At 58.2% G+C, this 18,470-nt stretch overlaps 1 protein-coding gene across 3 annotated transcripts; it reads left to right on the top strand.

The window, feature by feature from the left end:
* The first annotated feature begins 1,153 nt into the window (after positions 1 to 1,153).
* Positions 1,154 to 18,335, top strand: FMNL1 (formin like 1). 3 transcript variants are annotated; one of them, XM_061477592.1, is made up of 28 exons: positions 1,154 to 1,384; positions 7,003 to 7,086; positions 7,311 to 7,394; positions 7,475 to 7,548; positions 8,099 to 8,182; positions 8,394 to 8,534; positions 9,321 to 9,446; positions 9,673 to 9,781; positions 9,987 to 10,063; positions 10,140 to 10,233; positions 10,501 to 10,575; positions 11,269 to 11,379; positions 11,487 to 11,636; positions 11,730 to 11,831; positions 11,934 to 12,156; positions 12,368 to 12,691; positions 12,806 to 12,927; positions 13,380 to 13,582; positions 13,828 to 14,062; positions 14,151 to 14,219; positions 14,359 to 14,439; positions 14,888 to 15,017; positions 15,101 to 15,264; positions 15,480 to 15,581; positions 15,762 to 15,854; positions 16,045 to 16,168; positions 16,441 to 16,532; positions 16,908 to 18,335. In XM_061477592.1, exons 1-27 carry the CDS (start codon positions 1,229 to 1,231, stop codon positions 16,530 to 16,532), a joined length of 3,429 nt encoding a protein of 1,142 aa, XP_061333576.1. In that variant the 5' UTR covers positions 1,154 to 1,228; the 3' UTR covers positions 16,908 to 18,335. The 3 variants fall into 3 exon arrangements, with proteins under 3 accessions (XP_061333576.1, XP_061333575.1, XP_061333577.1); XM_061477591.1 differs by lacking the exon at positions 16,441 to 16,532; XM_061477593.1 differs by lacking the exons at positions 9,321 to 9,446; positions 16,441 to 16,532.
* The last annotated feature ends 135 nt before the right edge of the window (positions 18,336 to 18,470 follow it).

The raw sequence follows: 18,470 nt of genomic DNA, 5'->3' as shown, positions 1-18,470 counted from the left end.
CAGCACATCTATCCTCAAGTCTTTAATTTCACCAAATCTCAGTAAATCTCACCAAATCGTAGTAGAATAATGTGCTTCATGCCCCAGCATTGATGCCATGGGGAAATGCCTTGCTCTGTGCCAGCAGGCAGCCATCACGAATTGCATGTGGAGGAGGTGACACCAGCTGCTGCAGCCCCGACCATGTGTGGTGGGTGCTCTGCTGAAGGTGATGAGTGCTGTGGCTCTCCAGGGACTGCCATCACCATGTGTTGCCTGCCTTGGGTGAGGTGGTTCTGCTCATCCACCTTTGTCATGGCCCAGCAGCAGCACAGGAGCAACCCAGGCTGCAGGATCTGCCCACACCGTGCCAACCTGGCACCTGGCAGCCCCTGTCCAGGGTGGGGTGCCCAGAGGTGCAACGAGCTGGCTTGGCCTCAGCTCTCCCTTTTGTGGAGGCTAAAGTGGGGAAAGAGGGAGCCTGACACCTTCCGGCTGCACCCCTCGCTCCAACTGTCACCCTAGAAAATGAAATAATAGAACAAAATTTGAAAGTAAATGGAATAAAATAAATAATAGTATAAAATTAATAGGAAAAAACAGGATAAGGAAATAAAAGAACAAAATAAATAATAAAAGTTTTTAAAGTAAACAAAATAATGAAATTAAATTAATAAAGTAATATATAAAAAAGGTAAAGGATAAGGAAAAAAGAATAAAATAAAAAGAATAAAATAAAAATAAAATAACACGAAATAAAAATTAAATAAAATAAGCTAAAATAGAAAGAATTAAATAAAATAAATGCATAAATTAAAAATAAAGCCAACTAAATGTAAAATAAAATAAAATATATAAAATGAAAGTTACATCTAAAAAATAGAATAAAATAATAAAATAAGATTAAAAATAAGAAAAGAAAATGAAATTAAGTGAAATAAAATAATAAACTTACTAAAATTAAAATATTAAATTAACAAATGAAATCAAATGCTAAGGTCGCACAAGCTGACAGCAGCCGGGACAGGGCAGGAGGCAGCGGGCAGCGGTGCAGCCCCGCGCTGCGGTCCGAGCGCCGGGGTCGGTTCCTGCTGCCGGGGCAGGGCCGGTGAAGCCCTGCCCGCCGGGGCGGGGTGGCGGGTGGGGGGAGGCGTTAGCAGCGCGATAACGCTCCGGCGAAGTTGCAAACGGCTAAGAGCAGCCTCGGAGCGGGGGGAGGAGCAGCAACACCCCCGAACCCAGCCCGGCCATGGGCAATGCGGCCGGGGGCATGGAGGGGGGGCCGTCGGGGGGGGAGAGCCGCGACCCCCGGCCTCCCGCCGCCCCCCCGAGCGCCACCGCACCGCCCGCCCGGCAGCCCATGCCCGCCGTAGCCGAGCTGGAGGAGCGCTTCGGTCGCGTCCTGGTGAGCGGGGACGGGGGGACCCTTACAGCTGCGACAGTCCCGTTATCACAGTCAGCATTTGATTCGGTTATTAATTATTATCCCTAAGATTAATAATAATTGTTCCTCTGTCACGCCTGGTCATGCTCGACCTGCCCCACAGCGGGGCTGCCGCTCATGGAGGGGGGACCCAGCCTGAAATATCTGAGTTGATCCCAGGTCTCCATGGCGGGAGCCGGCAGCGGCTGGGCCAGGCAGCGTGCTGCAGGCAACCGGTGCTGTGGGTGGAAAAGCCTCATCCTCATTACTGATGCTGTTATCCCCTTGGAAAAACCACCGGCATTGCTCCCAGCCTCCCCAGCTCCGGCTGCGGGATGAGCGAAGGGCGATGCCGAAGCTGCGTTCCCATGGGATGGCAGCTCGGAGCTGCAGGGGATCAGCTCTTGCCTGTTCTCCTCCGTCCTTGAGCGGGGCAGCCGGCCGTGACCTTCGCACCAAGCAGGCTGCGGTCCCTTCATGGGAGCCAGGACATGCTCCATCCCACATCCCTGCCCTTCCCAAAGATGCTCTGTAGTGCAGGGTCAGGCTGGGAGCAGGGAAAAAATATGCTGCTTTACTCCCTTGATCCCCTGTTGGGAGACAGCTGTGCCAGGTGCAGCCATGGGCAAAAGCTCCACAGATACCTTTACGCCAGGATTTGCTCGGTGGGATCTTGCCAGCCCCAGGTGATAATTATTGTGGAGCTTTTTTATCTTGTGGTGTTTATAGGAGGATTGTTTGGGGGTGGGAATTGCAGCTGATGGTGAAGAGCTTTGCAGGGTGGGGATCCACATGGGAACCCCAGAATCCCCATGGAGAGGGACATGCTGTGGGATGCCCATTGATGGAGGGTGGCGGGTGGCTGAGCTGGGTGGTGGCACTGGTGGTGGCTCCCGGGTGCCGCAGCGGCGGTGGCAGGAGGGGACAGGCAGTGGGGACCTTGGGTGCTTCCGCTGCTGTTGCGAGGCCTCAGAAAATGGCGCTTCCCACCTGGCCAGATTGCAGCAGGTTGGAAAAGGGGGACTATCTGCCCCAGGACCTCAGCGCCACCTGCCCTGCCTCCTTCCCAAGGGAAAACTGGGGACAGCCATGGGGCTGGGGTCTGGCCAGACGGGAACTGGGTCTCTTGTGAAATTGCTGTCCCAGTCTCGCTTCCTCCCTCAGCAGGTTCCCTTCCTCCTTCTTGCTGGTGGGGGAGGCAGCAGAACCCCCAGGGGATGGGGGCTGGGGGATCCCTCCACTCACCCCGACCACTTCCTTAACTCAGGATTGCATCTTCCCACCTCCTGAGCTTGTGAGATCAGTGATGGAGCAGGACATGATGGGCTGGGAATCCCTCAGTGGAGCATGATCCAGATCAAACACATTGCCCCGGTTACAGTATTGCTGTGAGAGCATGTCGGTGTAAACCAGTTTTGGGCTGGACACCCCAGACTGGGAGAGCTGGCAGAATAGTCAACCTTGGAGCCCAGGGGAATCCGAACTGCCACCAGGAAGGGGATGGATAAACCCTCCACCTGCCAAGAAATGGGGAATTCAGTTTTATTTCCCCAAAACTGACTTCTTCCCAGCTAAGGCACAGTGGCAGATGCCTCTTTGGCAGAGCAACAGGAGGGCTGTCTCTGTGCCAGGTGGTTTGGGATGTGCCAAGGTGGCATTTTGGGATGGAGTGGAGGAAAGAGAGCACCTTTGCCGCTGGGATGGAGATGCTCCTGCTTGGAGCAGTCAGGATTTTCCCCCCTTTTGCATGTCAAGAGGTAGCAATTGGGAATATACAAATCAAACTGTGGGGCAAGGGGATGGTGGAGATGAGGCTGAAAACATCTCCGAGGGTTCAGCTGGAGTGTTGGGGCTGGCAGCTAAGGGGGATGGGGACTGCCTCTGGCCAGGAGGGTTTGCTGGTGGGGGCTTTGCTGCCTCTTCTCCCGGGACCTGGGGGAGAACATGGCAAACGTAACCACTGCAGATGTTTGCAGATGTTTGCAGCTGTACTGTTGGCCCCAGCAGTGCGACTGGTCACCAGTGAACCCTGGCCGTAGTGTGTCTCAGCTGACTGATGCTCAGCATTCCTCTGGATCCCTCCCCAGCCCAGTCCCAGCATGGTGGCCAAGTCCAGCCATCCCCATAGGGGATGTGGGCCCTGTATAGGAAGGGAGCTGTTGTACGTGGCTGGATCAGGGTCTGGTTGACAGAGGAGGGTGTCCTGGTGCAGGTATCACCTCCATGGTCCCGGATCAGGCTATCTCCAGAGGGCATTCCTGCACAGGGTGGGTAGGCAGGCAGCCAGTGGGAATGTGGGCAAGGTGGCTGAATCAGGCTCGTCTCTCCAATGTGCTGGGAGCAGCTTCCCCCCCCCGCTCTTCACCACCCTCGCAGCAGGATCCGGCCATCCTCTGCTCCTCCACCGGCTTGTCCCTGCCTAGCACTTATCAGGTTTGAACTTGGATGGATATAGGGAGTCCCTGGCAGGATGAGCTGGTCCTGCAAGCATCATGCCAGGGGCCAGAAGAGCCCTTGATGAGCCTCATCCTGCTGCATGCCCAGTGCTGTGTCTTGGTAAGAGGCAGGAAGATGGGTCTGATGGCAGTTGGGGTCACTGAAGGGGGCATCATGGTATGGTTGGTGCTGTTGGCCTGAGCATGTCCCAAACACCCTTGGATGAGAGCATTGTGCTCTCTGGCCATGAGGGGTGGAGGGAGTACCCTGGAGTGGTGTGCTCCAGTGGCCACCAGCGCAGGTACCTGGTGACATTGGTCCTCTACAACCCCTAAACAACCATCTCAGGATGCTCCAGCTCCTTCCCAATGGTGGGCTGGTTGTTACCCAGTGTCTGGACTGGGATTCTCTCGCATGCCACATGCCATCAAGGCTTTCCACCCCTATGGATGCACATCTTCCACATGCCCCAGAAACGCTGCTCCCTGGCCTCAGCCTGGTTTTCACTCCTGCCCATCAGTGTTTTACTGAGCAAACGCTTCTGTGAAGGATGCTTTGAACTGTTTTGCGTTGGGGTTTGGTGCAGAACCCAGCTCAGCTCTACCTGCTCGCGTGTGGAACAAAGGAAGGTGTTTGACACTCAAAATAGCTCCATCCCCACCCCAGCGGCTGCCCCGTGTGGGTGCTGTGACACAAAGGACTTCTTGTACCAGAAAATGATGAATGTGCTGGTTTGCCTCCTCCCAGTTTTAGTTTAAGGTGTAGGGTATAGCCCAGCTCTGGTCAGCAGCCAGTGTTGGCTGAGGTAGAAGGTCCCAGCCCACAGAATCCTAGTGCTGGGCATGGGTGGGATGGCACTGTGGGCTCCATGGCACTCTGTGTGTCCCAGAAGAGTTGGTGGGATACATTTGGTGGCATCTGCACAATGATGCTGCTGCCAGGCTGGGGAAGCCCCACACCAGGGTGGGATGAGAGTGCTGGTGCCAGATGGAAGGTGCTGGATGACTGGAGGTGGGACATGGTTGCTGGCGGCAAGTCCCCATGGCCCCACCATCTTTGTCCCCCGAGGAGGACTAAGTCTTTCCAATGACACTTCCATGGGTGCTCTGCTGCTGCCCTATCCCATGCCTCCCACCCAGCCCTGCCCCACATCACCTGCCCTGCCCCACACCTCCCACAGCACCAGTTCCCCCGCACCCCCCACAGCAGGAAATGAGAACTGGTTTCTTCGTGCTACTGGGGACCACAGAGGAGCCACTTCCTCCCCCAGCACCACGTGACTGTGCCCGGGCCCTGGCGGGATGCAGCCACCACCCAGTTTGTACCCAAACCATGCCACATCCTGCCACCCACCCCAGGCAGCCCTGCTGGCAAGGAAGGGACCACAAGGCTTGGTGGCAGAGCCACCTCTGCAGAGACATTCCCCAGCATCCCCTTGCCCTGCCTGTATCTTTGTGGTAGGGAACCCACCAGAAGTCCTGTCTCACAGCTGGCTCTTGGTCCTGGTTTTTCCAGGTCTCACACATGGACACTAGAAGAGATGGTCCATGTGGCAAGTGCCACCATCCCCTCTCTGCTAAGGACACTCAATAGTGCCCCACTGAGGGTGCCACGAGTGCTGCCAGAGCCCTGGGTGTTCGGGTGCATGGTCCCTCTTGGTACAGCTGTGTGCCTTGGTCTGACCCTCCTGGAAGGTCTTACCCACCCCAAGGGGACCACAAGGATGGGGCTCCCCAGCAAAGGGGATGTTGGGTGCTGCTGCCCCCTCATTCAGCCTGGGACCCACCCAGCATCTTAAGTCCAGCCCCGGTGGCTTTGCAACAAGGCTATTTCTGACAGCAGCCTAATTTCACCATCCCTGTGCAATCCATCCCCCAGGCTCCTCTCCACCCACATCTCACGGTTTTGGCTTCCTGCAAAAGCAGTTTGACAGGTCCTTGGTGGAGGCAGGCGGTGGGGTTCCTGTCCACCACTGTGGCACCTCTCCTCTTGGACCTGCTCCTCTGTGGGCAACCAAACCTCTGTGAGATGCCTTTTTTCCCCCAAGGACATAGGTGTCCCCAGCCCCATCCTCAACCACCTCATCAGGGCACCCCAAAACTGGTGGTTAAGGGCAACATTAAGGTTGTTAAGGGCTGCCCATTACCTCCACGTGCCCTCATGCCAGCTTGCCCAAGGCAAGACTCAACTCCTGCTTTTCTCTAGGGGCTGGGTCACCAAGAAAGGGGTCTTTTGGGAAATTCAATCACCCATGACCTGAGCTGAGCTCCCGACATGGCCCAGGCCATGGTGGGTGCGCCATTAAAGGCTTTGCTGCACTCCCCATGGTGTCCCTCAGGGACCCGCTGTGTCCCCTGCGCACCGCAGGGGCAGGAGCTGCCCCGAGGCCTCGCTGTGCTGTAGAGCAGGTTTGGCAGCCGCCTCCTGCCGTTTGGAGAGCGGAAACCACGACGCATCCTGCCGGCAGGGCCCCGGGAGGCAGTGGGGGCCAGAGTTGTGCCATGGTGGCACAGAGGGATGTGGTGATGCTCCAGACCCTGACCTGACACCAGGTCTCTAAAGGAACACTGATTTCACCAGCTGGGCTCATCATGTGCCAGTTTGGGGGGGGCGGGGGGGGGGAGGGGGTGGGTCAGGGGTGGCCATCACCCTCGATCAGGGCTTAACTCCTGGGTTCTTCAGTGTGTCACCAGCCTGTGTCCCCATCCCTCACCCCAAGTAGCTCTGCCACGATTGGGCTGGCTGAGGCTGGGAGCATTGAGCATCATGACACAGGTGGATAGGTCCAGTTTTTTCTCCTGTCCCCCACTAATACCCTCTGTCCTCCCCCTTGGGGACCCCCAGATGGGGATGTTGCTGGTGGGTCCATGTCTGGTGGCATGCTAACATCCTGGGAATGGTGGTATCCCCATCCCCTGATACCAGTGCCCTAAGGCACTGGTGTCCTCATCATCATGCTGGTGTCCCTGCCAGTGTCCCTATCATCCCACCAGTGTCCTCACCAGCATCCCCAGCATCCCACTGGTGTCCCCATCCTTCCGCTGATGTCCCTATTATCCCACTGCTGAGCTAGGACACCCAGTGCTGAGCAAGCTGCGGGTGCTACAGCCCCAGGGGGGGTGTTTTTGAGGGTACCCCCAACCCTGACACCCATCACCCCACAGAAGTCCATGAACCTGCCCCCGGACAAGATGAAGCTGCTCAACCAGTATGACAATGAGAAGAAGTGGGAGCTCATCTGTGACCAGGTGAGGTCTGGATGTCACAGCATCCTCCATGCCGTCCCTGTCCCCCAGTGTCACTCATAGTGCCAAGCACCGACATCCATCTCCATTAGTGATTCACTGCCTCATTAACCTGATTAAACACTGGTCAGTGCAGGGTGGGGACAGGGACATGGTGGCTGGTGTGGGATGGTGGCACGTTCCTGTGCCGCGGCTGGGTGGTTTCAGCTTCTGTGCGGGGCTCGTAGGAGCGTTTCCAGGTGAAGAACCCACCGTCTGCCTACATCCAGAAGCTGAAGAGCTACTTGGACACGGGTGGCGTAAGCAGGAAGGTGAGTGCTCTCCCTTGCACCCCATGTCGCCACCCGGGTCGGGTGTAGGGACAGTGCCAACGGCTCTCCATGTCCCACAGTTCAAGAGGCGAGTGCAGGAGTCAACACAGGTGCTCCGAGAGCTGGAGATTTCCTTGAGGACCAACTACATCGGGTAAGAATGGAAGTGTCCTTGTTGTCACCAGCCATTGCTGCTGTCCCCAGCATCACTGGGACAGGGACAGGCATCCACTTCTGGTGTGGGTATGTTACCTCATCCCACCCATCTGGGGTGACTGACGGCATGATGGGGGTGCTGAAGCAGCTAGCTGTGTCGTGGGTGCTGTAGGGCTTCAACCTCGTCTTGGCTTTCTGGTACTCCCTGGATGCCAGAACGGACCTTGGCCCCCAGCCTTTGTGCCCTGACCCCTTGTTGTGTGGTGGGTGCTGAGCCAGGGGTGCCCATGGTCTCACCACCTACGGTCAGGTTGTCCTGTCTTAGTGGCAGTGGTGGCAGTGGAGTCCTTGGTCTGTGTCCCCGTGCAGCAGGAATGGGGGTCTTTGTGGTACCCACCTGCCTCCAAGAGGCACCACCTCATGTCCCCAGTGTGTCCCACCCTTGCTGGGGACCTCTGACCAAGAGGTGGCTCTGCTGAGGTTCTGGAGGGGTAGAAAGGGAGGATGAGAAGGGCTGGTGGAGCCAACCAATCTTCTGCATCCCACAGCTGGGTCCAGGAGTTCCTCAACGAGGAGAACAAGGGGCTGGACGTGCTGCTGGAATATCTTGCCTTCGCCCAGTGCTCTGTTGCGTATGTCTGGCTGCCCACCAGCTGCCCCTTCCCAAGGGTGGGATCAGACTCCCCCAGGACACAGAGTGGGGACTCTGGGGTGCTCTCCTTCATAACTGGAGTGATGGACCTATGGCTGGGGTTGAGCAGAGCATTCTCAGCATCCCCAGCCCTGGGGACCCCTATTGGGGTGCCACATCTCACTGGTCCCTGTGTCCTCATGGGCCACCAGGTATGACATGGAGAGCTCTGAGAATGACAGCCCAGGCTCTGACAAGGGCAAGGTCCTGGATCGGTCACTGGAGGACCTGAACAAAAGCAACTCCTCGTCCCCCACCCAGGGCTCCTGCAGAGCGCGGCACCTCACTGTAAGGTAATGCGCGGTCCTGTCCCCAGCTGCTCCCCCCCCCCCAGTCCCTGTGCCGTATCCCTCCCTGCTCTCTGCTTTGCTGCACCCTGGCTGCGCTGTGCTCGGAGAGGGGCTTGGCCGGGGGATGCAGGCTTGGTCCTATCAATGGGTCCCCAGGGCTGGTTTGGAGGGGACAAAGCCACATACCCAGGATAAACCCTGCTGGGAGATGGGCTGGATCAAGCCCCCAGTGGAAGCATTGTGGCATGTTCTGGGAAAAACCTATGAACAAGCAAAAAAATTGAGACTTTGGGGGGCAAATTACACCTTCCTGATTTAAAACCAGCACAGAGGAACAGGTCTGTGCCCCCATAGCTGGTCCTGGTGGCTCTGGCTTTCGCTTGGCACCTCTCGCCCTGCAGCCCCCTTTAACCTGCTTTTCTCTTGCACGCTGCCTGGGAATGCACTGACGGTAGGTGACGGGCCCAGGGTGTACTGGTGGGACGGCGACACCCCAGTGGGACCCCGATGCTGGTCACCAGCGGGTGGGGGGCCAGAGGACACACCACCACAGTCACATTGGGAGCCATTAACACGGCACCATGGGGACCATGGGGGTCCCTCGCCGCCTGCCAGCAGCTCCAGGGGAGCCGAGGTGTCCCACCGGCCCCATGGACAGGTCAGGAGTGACGTGGCACCCTCAGCGGGTCACGACCCTTGTCCCCAGCCTGTGTCCCCAAGCCGGGGGGGGAAGGCGACACGGGAGCCCTGTCTCTTCCTCCTGTCCTGCAGGCTCTAATGCGCCTCCAGCTGCTGCCTCTCGAATCAGCACATCCACACCCTCCTCCGCCACATCCACCCAAGCGTTCCCTGCAGTGCCCCGGGAGGTGATGGGGACAGTAGCCCCAGGTCACTCGGCAGCTCCTATCCGCTCCGGTGAGCCTCCGAGACCACCCGGCCTCCATCCCACCCCCATCACCACACCAGCCCAAGGGCTTGGAGATGGGCAGGGATATGGGGATCTCTCCTGTGGGGATGCAACCTCCTGGATTCCTTGCTGTTCCCCCATCCCTGCTGTCACCCATCCGTGCTCTGTGCCCACCCTGCTTTGCACTGTGCCCCCCTAACCCTGGCCACGCTCAGCTGCCCCCTTGCCTCCCAGGCTGAACCCCTCACACAGCAGGAAGGCACTGAGAAACTCTCGCCTGGTCAGCCAGAAGGACGATGTCCATGTCTGCATCATGTGTCTCCGTGCCATCATGAACTACCAGGTGGGAGAGGGCTCCCCAAAAGTCTCCAGCCACTGCAGGTCCATCTTCAGGGTCATGGTTTGGGATGGGACCCATTCTTCATCCCCTTGCTCTGAGATGTTCTCACATCTAGTGGAGATGTGGAATGAGGATGTCCCAAGATCCCAGAGCATCCCTGAGGTGGGGACAGGATGCACAACCCCATTAATGCTCCTTTTTCCCCAAGTCTGGATTCAGCCTGGTGATGAACCACCCAGCCTGTGTCAACGAGATCACCCTGAGCCTCAACAACAAGAATGCCAGGTAGGACCTGTCCCCTGTTCCCCCTTGCCCATTGTCCACTCCAAAGCCCTGACCCTCTCACACCCCATCTCCACAGAACCAAAGCGTTGGTGCTGGAGCTGCTGGCTGCTGTCTGCCTGGTCCGAGGTGGCCACGACATCATCCTGGCAGCCTTTGACAACTTCAAGGAGGTGAGTCCCCAGCAGGGACACACAGTCCCCACACTGGCACCTGTGCTTCTGCTGGGCTTGTGCCTCAGTTTCCCTATGTGTGGCAGAGTCCTGAAAATGCCCATCTTGATGCTCCAGCCTTTGGGCTTGATGTCCCAATGCCAAGCGCGTGTCCCCAGGGCCACATCCCAGCTGGACTGGGTGCCAGGCAGCATTCTGCCCTGCTACCTCTGTGGGTGCCCCCCCAGCAGTGTCCCTCTGGGTCCTCAGCCCTCTGCTCCCACCCAGGTCTGCGGGGAGAAGAACCGCTTCGAGAAGCTGATGGAGTATTTCCGAAACGAGGACACCAACATCGACTTCATGGTGAGTGGCTGGTGGGGCTGGTGCTCTGCTGTCCCCAGGGCACTGTCTACCCAGGGGCGACCAACCCACTGTGCTGTCATGTGGGTGCCATGTCCCAAAGGCTGCCAAGCTGTTGTTCTGTCCCCAGGGCATTGTGTCCCCAAGGGCTGCTGAGCCACTGGTCCTTCCCCAGGTCCCCGTAGCCCCAGGGCAGCAAAACCACCATGCATTTCTCAGGGGCACCATGTCCCCATGGGCCACTGACCCACTGTGCAGTCCCCAGGCACTATGTCCCCAAAGACAAGCTGAGAACACTGGGGCTGTCCAGCCTGGAGAAGGGAAGCTGCATGGAGACCTCAGAGCAGCTTCCAGTGTCTGAAGGGGGCTACAAGGATGCTGGAGAGGGGCTCTTCCTCAGAGACTGAAGTGATAGGACACAAGGTGATAGGTTGACACTGAAACGGGAAGTTTAGGTTAGATATAAGGAAGTTCTTCCCTTTGAGGATGCTGAGGTGCTGGCACAGGGTGCCCAGAGAAGCTGTGGCTGCCCCATCCCTGGCAGTGTTCAAGGCCAGGTTGGATGGGGCTTGGAGCAACCTGCTCTAGTGGAAGGTGTCCCTGTCTGTGGCAGGGGATTGGAACTTTAAGATCTCTTCCAACCCAGCCCATTTTATGATTCTATGACTGCTGTGCTGAGTGGTGCCTGTCCTGCAGGTGGCCTGCATGCAGTTCATCAACATTGTGGTGCACTCAGTGGAGAACATGAACTTCCGTGTGTTCCTGCAATACGAGTTCACCCACCTGGGGCTGGACCAGTACTTGGAGGTGGGTGATCCTGCACCACTCCAGTGCTGAGCACTGATGCCAGAGGTGGGTGGGTGCTGGAGGGGGTACCACCAGCAGTGACAGTGCCACTGGCTGTCCCATGGCAGAGCCTCCGTCTCACCGAGAGTGACAAGCTGCAGGTGCAGATCCAAGCCTACCTGGACAATGTCTTTGATGTGGGGGCCATGCTGGAGGACTCGGAGACCAAGATGTCTGTGCTGGAGCACATGGAAGAGCTGCAGGAGCACGTCAACCAGGTGGGATGTGGGCATGTGGGCAGGAGCTGCTGACGCAAATCCCGAGGGAGGGCTGGGGCTGGTGCTGAGCGACGTCGCCTCATCTCCCTGCAGTTGACAGAGAAGCTGCAGGATGCAGAGAACGACTCCATGGCCAAGATAGCGGAGCTGGAGAAGCAGCTGAGCCAGGCGCGGCAGGAGCTGGAGGCGCTGCGGGTGAGCACCCAGTGCTGGAGGAAGGGATGGATGCCCAGAGGACTGGGGTTTGAGGGGTGCAGCAGGACACCAGTGATGAGCCGGGGCTTGTCACCACTGCAGGAGCAGCTGAGCCCACCACAGGCATCCAGCCCGCCAGCCCCACAGCCCCAGGAGTGCTACCGGCTGGCGCTGGAGCGGCGGCTGGTGGAGCTGGAGGAGAAGGGCTTGGTGCAGATCCTGCGTGGGCCCGATGGAGACGTCGCCATCCAAATTGTCCCCGTTGTCATAGAAACAACAGCAGCCCCCGTGGTTACCCGAGAGACCACCACCACCACCGGAACAGGTAACACAGATGCGGGGACGTAGTGGCAGCCCAGGATGTCCCTTCCCAGTGGACAGGAGAAGGGTGTCAGTGTACCTCTGTGCAGGGAAACTGAGGCAGGAGTGTGGGGATGTGACTAGGGATGAAGAGTCACTCAGTGGCAGAGGGAAGGTGGTGGTGGCACCATGTCCTGCACTGCTACCATCACATCCACTTCTTCTTTCCATTGCAGATGCTCCAGCTCTGGATCCAGCCCCAGCTCCAGCCCCATCTCCCCCTCCAGCACCAGCCACCCCCTCGCTCCCCCCCCCACCTCCACCACCACCCCCGCTGCCGGGGGCTGGTCGCAGCCTCCCGGTGCCCCCTGCACCCCCCCTGCCCACAGGCACCGGCCTCACCCTGGCCCCTCCGCTCCCAGGTACCCAAGTGCCCCCCCCACCTCCACCAGTCCCGGAGACCCTGGAGAGGGACGTCCCCCCCCCTCCACCACTGCTCCCCCTCGGTGGGGGGGCCCTCCCAGCGGGGCTGGATGCCCCCAGTGCTGGCAGTGGTTCAGGTGAGTGTGACCTAGCAGTGGTGGGGGTGTCACCAGGAGAGGGTTGGGAGCACTCTGGGGTGGGTTTGGGAACCCCCATCCTGTGACGCATCCCCCCTCCCCATCACTGTGCAGTGAAGTTGAAGAAGCCGATCCAGACCAAGTTCCGCATGCCCGTCTTCAACTGGGTGGCACTGAAGCCGAGCCAGATCGATGGCACTGTCTTCAATGAGCTCAATGACGAGAAGGTGCTGCAGGTGAGGACATGGGGGTTCTGGGGGGGTCCAGGCACAGGCCAATGTCCAAGTACACGCTGCATCCATGCTGAGGCTGCTCCTGTGCCACCCTTGCACGCATCTAGGTGCAATGTGGCTGCGGGAGGCTGGAGCAGCTCCTTGACACCATGGAGAGGGACAACTTGGGATCTACCATCCTCCTGTCACCCCTTGCTCCATCGTCATCCTCACATCCTGTCCATGTCATCTTTTGCATCTTCATCCTCTGCCCCCCCTCATCCCCTCCTCACCCCCTTGTCTTGTTGCTGTCCTTGTTTCCTTGCTCCATCCTCACCCCTTCAGCCTGACCTCACCCGTTTGCCCTACCTTCATTCTCTCATTCCTTTCCCCCTTGCCCTGGTCCTCTGGCCCCATCCTCATCCCAGATGTTCTGTGTCACCTCCTGCCGAGCCCTCAGCCCTGTCTCCCCACAGGAGCTGGACATGAGTGACTTTGAAGAGCAGTTCAAGACCAAGGCGCAGGGCCCTGGCTTGGACATCAGTGTCCTCAAGGTGAAGGCCACACAGAAGGCTCCCAACAAGGTCACTCTCATGGAGTCCAACCGAGCCAAGAACCTGGCCATCACCCTCCGCAAGGGTGGCTGCAGCATCCAGGACATCTGCACAGCTATTGAGACGTGAGTGTCCCCCTTTGATGGGAGAAGGTCAGGAGGTGGTTGGGTGCAAGCTCAGCTATACCAAAGGGTCGGGGTGATGTGGGGTGTGCTGGGGTTGGTGGGATAGCACCAGATACAGAGAGATAGAGGGATGCAGTGACCAGCCATGGGGATGGAGGGAAGATGGGAACCAGCCGTGGGTGATAGGGGGATTGAGGGACCTGCTGAAGGGTCTGACTGCACTGGGGGCTTCCCACCACCTGCAGGTATGACCAGCAAGCCCTGAGCCTTGACTTCCTGGAGCTGCTGCTGCGCTTCCTGCCCACGGAGTATGAGCGGATGCTCATTGGGAAGTTCGAGCAGGAGCAGCAGCCACCGGAGGAGCTCTCAGACGAGGACCAGTTCATGATCCGGTTCAGCAAGATCCCGCGCCTGGCTGAGCGCATGAATGTCATGATCTTCCTGGGAAACTTCAGTGACACGGCCCAGCTGCTCATGCCTGTGGGTGCCGGGGAGGGACATGGGGGCTGTGGGTGCTGGGAGGGGCTGACACCCTGCAGCGGGGCTCACACACTTCTTTCACCCACAGCAACTCAATGCCATCATTGCTGCATCCATGTCCCTTAAGTCCTCCAGCAAACTACGCAACATCCTCGAGGTAAGGAGTTTGGGGTGTGGTAGCCCTGATGGGGGGGAGTTGGGGTGGGATGGGTGCCCGCAGGGTGGCTGTAGGCACTGTGATCCCCCTAGGGTGCCCCATCCATGCTGGGTTGTGTCCCTGAGTTGTGCCTCCACAGATTGTCCTGGCCTTTGGGAACTACATGAACAGCAGCAAGCGTGGGGCAGCCTATGGCTTCCGACTGCAGAGCCTCGATGCGGTAGGGTCAGCACAGAAACACCCGGGGAGGGAGGGACATGCGAACCTGGTGTGGGGATGGAAGGATGCAAGGACCCAGCTATAGGTGTGGAAGGACACAGGATTCAGCTGTGGGGATGGAGGGATGCAGGGACCAGCTATAGGGTTTGGAGAGGCAAGAGGAGCAGCTTTATGGATGCAGGGACCAGCTGTGGGGATGGAGTAACATAGGAATCTGTGGGAATGCAGGGATGAAGAGACCATCTATACAGTTGGAGAGGCATGGGGAAAAGATAAAAGGATGGAGATACACAGGACCTAGCTGTGGGGTTTTAAGGATGCAGAGACCACATATGGAGAGATTGAGGGATGCAGAACCAGCCATGGGGATGAAGGACCCTCAGAGCCTGCCCTGAGCAGGGGTGAGGTGGGGTGGTGGATGCGGATTGGGGCTGACGCTGCTCTCCCAGCTCCTGGAGATGAAGTCGACTGACCGCAAGCAGACGCTGCTGCATTACCTGGTGCGGGTGATCACGGAGAAGTACCCTGGGCTGACTGGCTTCCACACTGAGCTGCACTTCCTCGACAAGGCAGGCACAGGTGGGTACCAGGCTGGGGTTGTAGCCTGAGCACTGGGAGTCCCTAAGCCTGCCCTGACCCCGGCACTGCTGCCCTCCCTGCAGTGTCCCTGGACAGCGTGCTGCAGGATGTGCGGGGCCTGCAGCAGGGCATGGAGCTCACCCGCAAGGAGTTCATGCGGCAGGATGACAGCCCCGTGCTCAAGGACTTCCTCAAGGTCAACTCGGAGGTGATGGAGAAACTGCAAGCTGACAGCAAAACCGCCAAGGTGGGTACTGCAGGCAATGCAGGGTTGTGGGGCAGGACTGGGCCCCTCATTTCTACATGGGGACATCCAGGGTGCTCCCACCTCTGCCCCAGTAGGAGAAGCAGGAGCTGGGGGGAATGTGAAAGGGGATGGCAAGGTGGGAGATGCTGGGGGGAAGAAGTGGGCAATGTGGCACCACTGCCCAGCCCCCCAAATCAAGGTGTCTCTGCCCACAGGAGGCATATGAGTCAGCTGTGGAGTATTTTGGGGAGAGCCCCAAGACCAGTCCCCCCACCACCTTCTTCCCCATGTTCATGCGATTCATCAAAGCCTACAAGGTAGGAGGGGATGGGGTTTGCCCCATTCCTGGGCTTGGGAGGGCTCTGACCCTAGTTGGTGGTGTTCACTGATGCCATTTGGGGGAGTTGGAGATGCTGGAGCTTGGCTGGGACTGGGAGTGGTGCAGATCCGAAGCAGGACTCCCCATCTCAGCACACCTTCCCTGTGTCTCTCCCAAGAAAGCAGAGCAGGACATTGAGATGTGGAAGAAACAAGAGGCTGCAGCCAAAGAGGCAGGATCTGGCTCCCCTCGCAGTGAGAACCAGCCTGAGGTGATGGTGCCCCAAGTGTCTTTGTGCTGGTGGGGTACCAGGCTCCAGCTCCATGCAGGCTGTGGAGTGGGGAGGGGCAAAGCAGGTCCTGGGGAGGGAGGGGAGGAGAGGGAGGGAAGGTGAAGGCACCCCATCCCCTTTGGGTTGCAGTGGAGGCCGTGCTGTTCACTCCACACTGTCCCCACTGCAGCTTTCCATCCAGAAAGCCAAGCGGCAGCAGATGGACATGATTGCCGAGCTGAAGAAGAAGCAGATGGTGAAGGAGCCACTTATCTATGAGGGAAAAGATGGGGCCATTGAGGATATTATTTCAGGTGAGAGATTATTTCAGGTAGTGGCTAGACATCTGCCCCCTGCAGCAGGGACGCCCTTGGTGATGGGGGACTGCAGGGGCCTGTTGCAGCCAGGAGCTGCAGGGACACAAAGCACCATTGTGGAAACAAACCTACCTGTAGCACCTTCTCATCGCATGTGGTGCAAGTGCTCCCTGCCCTGTCTCACAGCTTTTCCTCCTCTTCTGCTTTTTCCTCCTCTCTCCTCCTCCTCTCTCCTCCTCCTCGTTGTCTCTCTGGATGTCTCTGCTCAGCTCTGAAAACTGTTCCTTTCACAGCCCGGACGGGCAAGCGCTCGTCCCGGCTTTTCTGCGATGTGAGCTTCAATGAGGAGAGTCCTTTGTAGGTAATGTGGGGCAGCGGGGCTCGGCACAGGGGCGGGAGGGGGACTGCCAGGCTTGGGCACTTCCCCGGGCTTATCCCATTGTCATCTCCGGGTGTGTGACACATCAGCTGGGCTCTGCCCCACACCGTGAGCCAACCCCGGGGCACTGCGGCACCAGCCTCAGCCTCGTGATACAGTGCTGGGCACCGGAGAGCAAAGGGAAAGGGCTCCAGGGGCTGGTTGGTTGTAGCTGCTGCTCCTCCCGTCTTCGTGCTGCTGGTTTGGCTTCTCTTGAGCATCCTCACACCCAGACGAGTGCCTCCTGGGCAGTGATGGGTGATGTGTCCGGGGCGGGCAGGGGGAGCTCAGCCGGTCTCCGTGCTCCTCCCGGTGCAGATCTGAGAAACAACCCATACCGGCGCGCAGACAAAGGCCGCGGCAGCTCCAAGAAACGGGCTGCGGGGCAGAGCCTGCAGGCGACGCCGGAAATCCCACTGTGAGCGGCGCCGGCGCTGCAGCGGCCAGGACCAGGGTACGACCATGGGACACCGCAGGGCACCGGGACAGCTCCCGCTCCTGGCTGCTCCAGCTTCGCGTGCCAGCTCCCACCGCATGCCCCTGGGTCTGGCGCAAGGATCCCCCGGCGCTTTCTTAGTGGCACCTCTGAGCTCCTCTCCTCCAGGCAGGCAGGGCTGGGGACCCTCCTGGCTATGCGCATGGAGAGGGGAGCACAGAAAGGAGCTCAAATTGTCCTGGAAGGAAAAGAGGGGCTGCCCATCTCTACCCTAGAGCTGCTCCACACCTGTCTCAGGCTCAGCACTGCACTGGTGTGCTCTGCTCTTCAGCTTGCTGGTGCTTTTGGTTTCCTGCTGCAGGAGGGGACAAGGGTTGGGAGCCAGGGCGATCCCTGCACATTTCCATCTCCCCTGGCCTTGTAGAGCCCTTTGAGACCCAAGTTCTCCTCCACTGCAGAGCCAAGGAGCTCCAATCCAGTGAGGAGCCTGCTGCAAAGACCCCACCCTGGGCACACCCCGTGCCCCAGAGGCTGGCAGGGGTGCTATTTTACAGTGATTTTATATGTCTTCCTTTAAATTTCTCTGTGCTGTGGAGCAGAGGCTGGAATACCCACGTACAAGGTCTCACTGGGATCTGAAGGCTGTGGTGAGCAGCACTGGGCTGTTCCTCGCCACAGGGCAGGCTCTGTAGCTACAACAATCAGCAGCAGAGGCAAGGATTTACTGTCCTCAAGTCTCTGTGAGGTGGCTTCACCTCTGCTCATTGCCACCCACCCCTGCTGTCGGGGCTGGAGCATCTTGGAGACAATAGTGACCATGGTCCCTCGGGAAGCAGCCAGCAGCAGGAAGGGGGCAGCCTCCAGCCCTTCAGCAAACCACCACGACCCTAAACCGCTCCAAGGTCACTGCTGCAGTGGTGCAGGAGCTGCACGATCCTCCCATACTGCACTGGACTCAATTCCTCCCCTGCCCTGCTGCTGAGTAACTCCAAACCATGCACTTCACAATTAACCTTTAATGCATTTAGTTTGTTAAATGGCCTCGCTTGCCCCAGCTCTTAGACCAGGGTAAGGTCATGCTGCAGAGCTCAAGCAGTGGCTGTTTCCTGCTGTAAGATGCTAAGTGCCGGCTCGGTACCACCCGCAAGCTCGAAGGGGAGAGGAGGGAAGGGAAATGAATGTGTAACTTATAAATGACTTTAAGCCAGGAATGTAAAACATTAACAGCTCATTTGTATACATTATTTTTATATACTGAAGGCCCATTTAATCTAAAGCAGAACTGGTAATAAAATGACTCTGAGGATAAAGCACTTGTCTGTGAGAAGAGGTGAAGTTTTACATGGGGGGGATGCTAAGATGGAGGAGGAGATGGAGGGAGGGATGCAGAAGCAGCTGCTCGCTGCTTCACTAACAAGGCGCCTTCTCCTGCATAAGGAGCTGCT

Source organism: Pezoporus flaviventris, unplaced genomic scaffold (assembly GCF_033815535.1).
Source record: "Pezoporus flaviventris isolate CSIRO_AGI_PZ_B2104156 unplaced genomic scaffold, CSIRO_AGI_Pfla_v1 ptg000107l, whole genome shotgun sequence".
NCBI classification, from domain to species: Eukaryota; Metazoa; Chordata; class Aves; order Psittaciformes; family Psittacidae; genus Pezoporus; species Pezoporus flaviventris.
The sequence above is the reverse complement of the archived record's forward strand: the minus strand, read 5'-3'. Positions and strand labels throughout refer to the sequence as shown.

Excerpts from the sequence above, each read along its gene's own strand:
- FMNL1 (XM_061477591.1), top strand. The coding sequence starts at position 1,229 with ATGGGCAATGCGGCCGGGGGCATGGAGGGGGGGCCGTCGGGGGGGGAG. Across the intron at positions 9,447-9,672 it reads GGCAGCTCCTATCCGCTCCG|GCTGAACCCCTCACACAGCA; the intron begins GTGAGCCTCCGA and ends CTTGCCTCCCAG. Across the intron at positions 14,440-14,887 it reads GACTGCAGAGCCTCGATGCG|CTCCTGGAGATGAAGTCGAC; the intron begins GTAGGGTCAGCA and ends CTGCTCTCCCAG.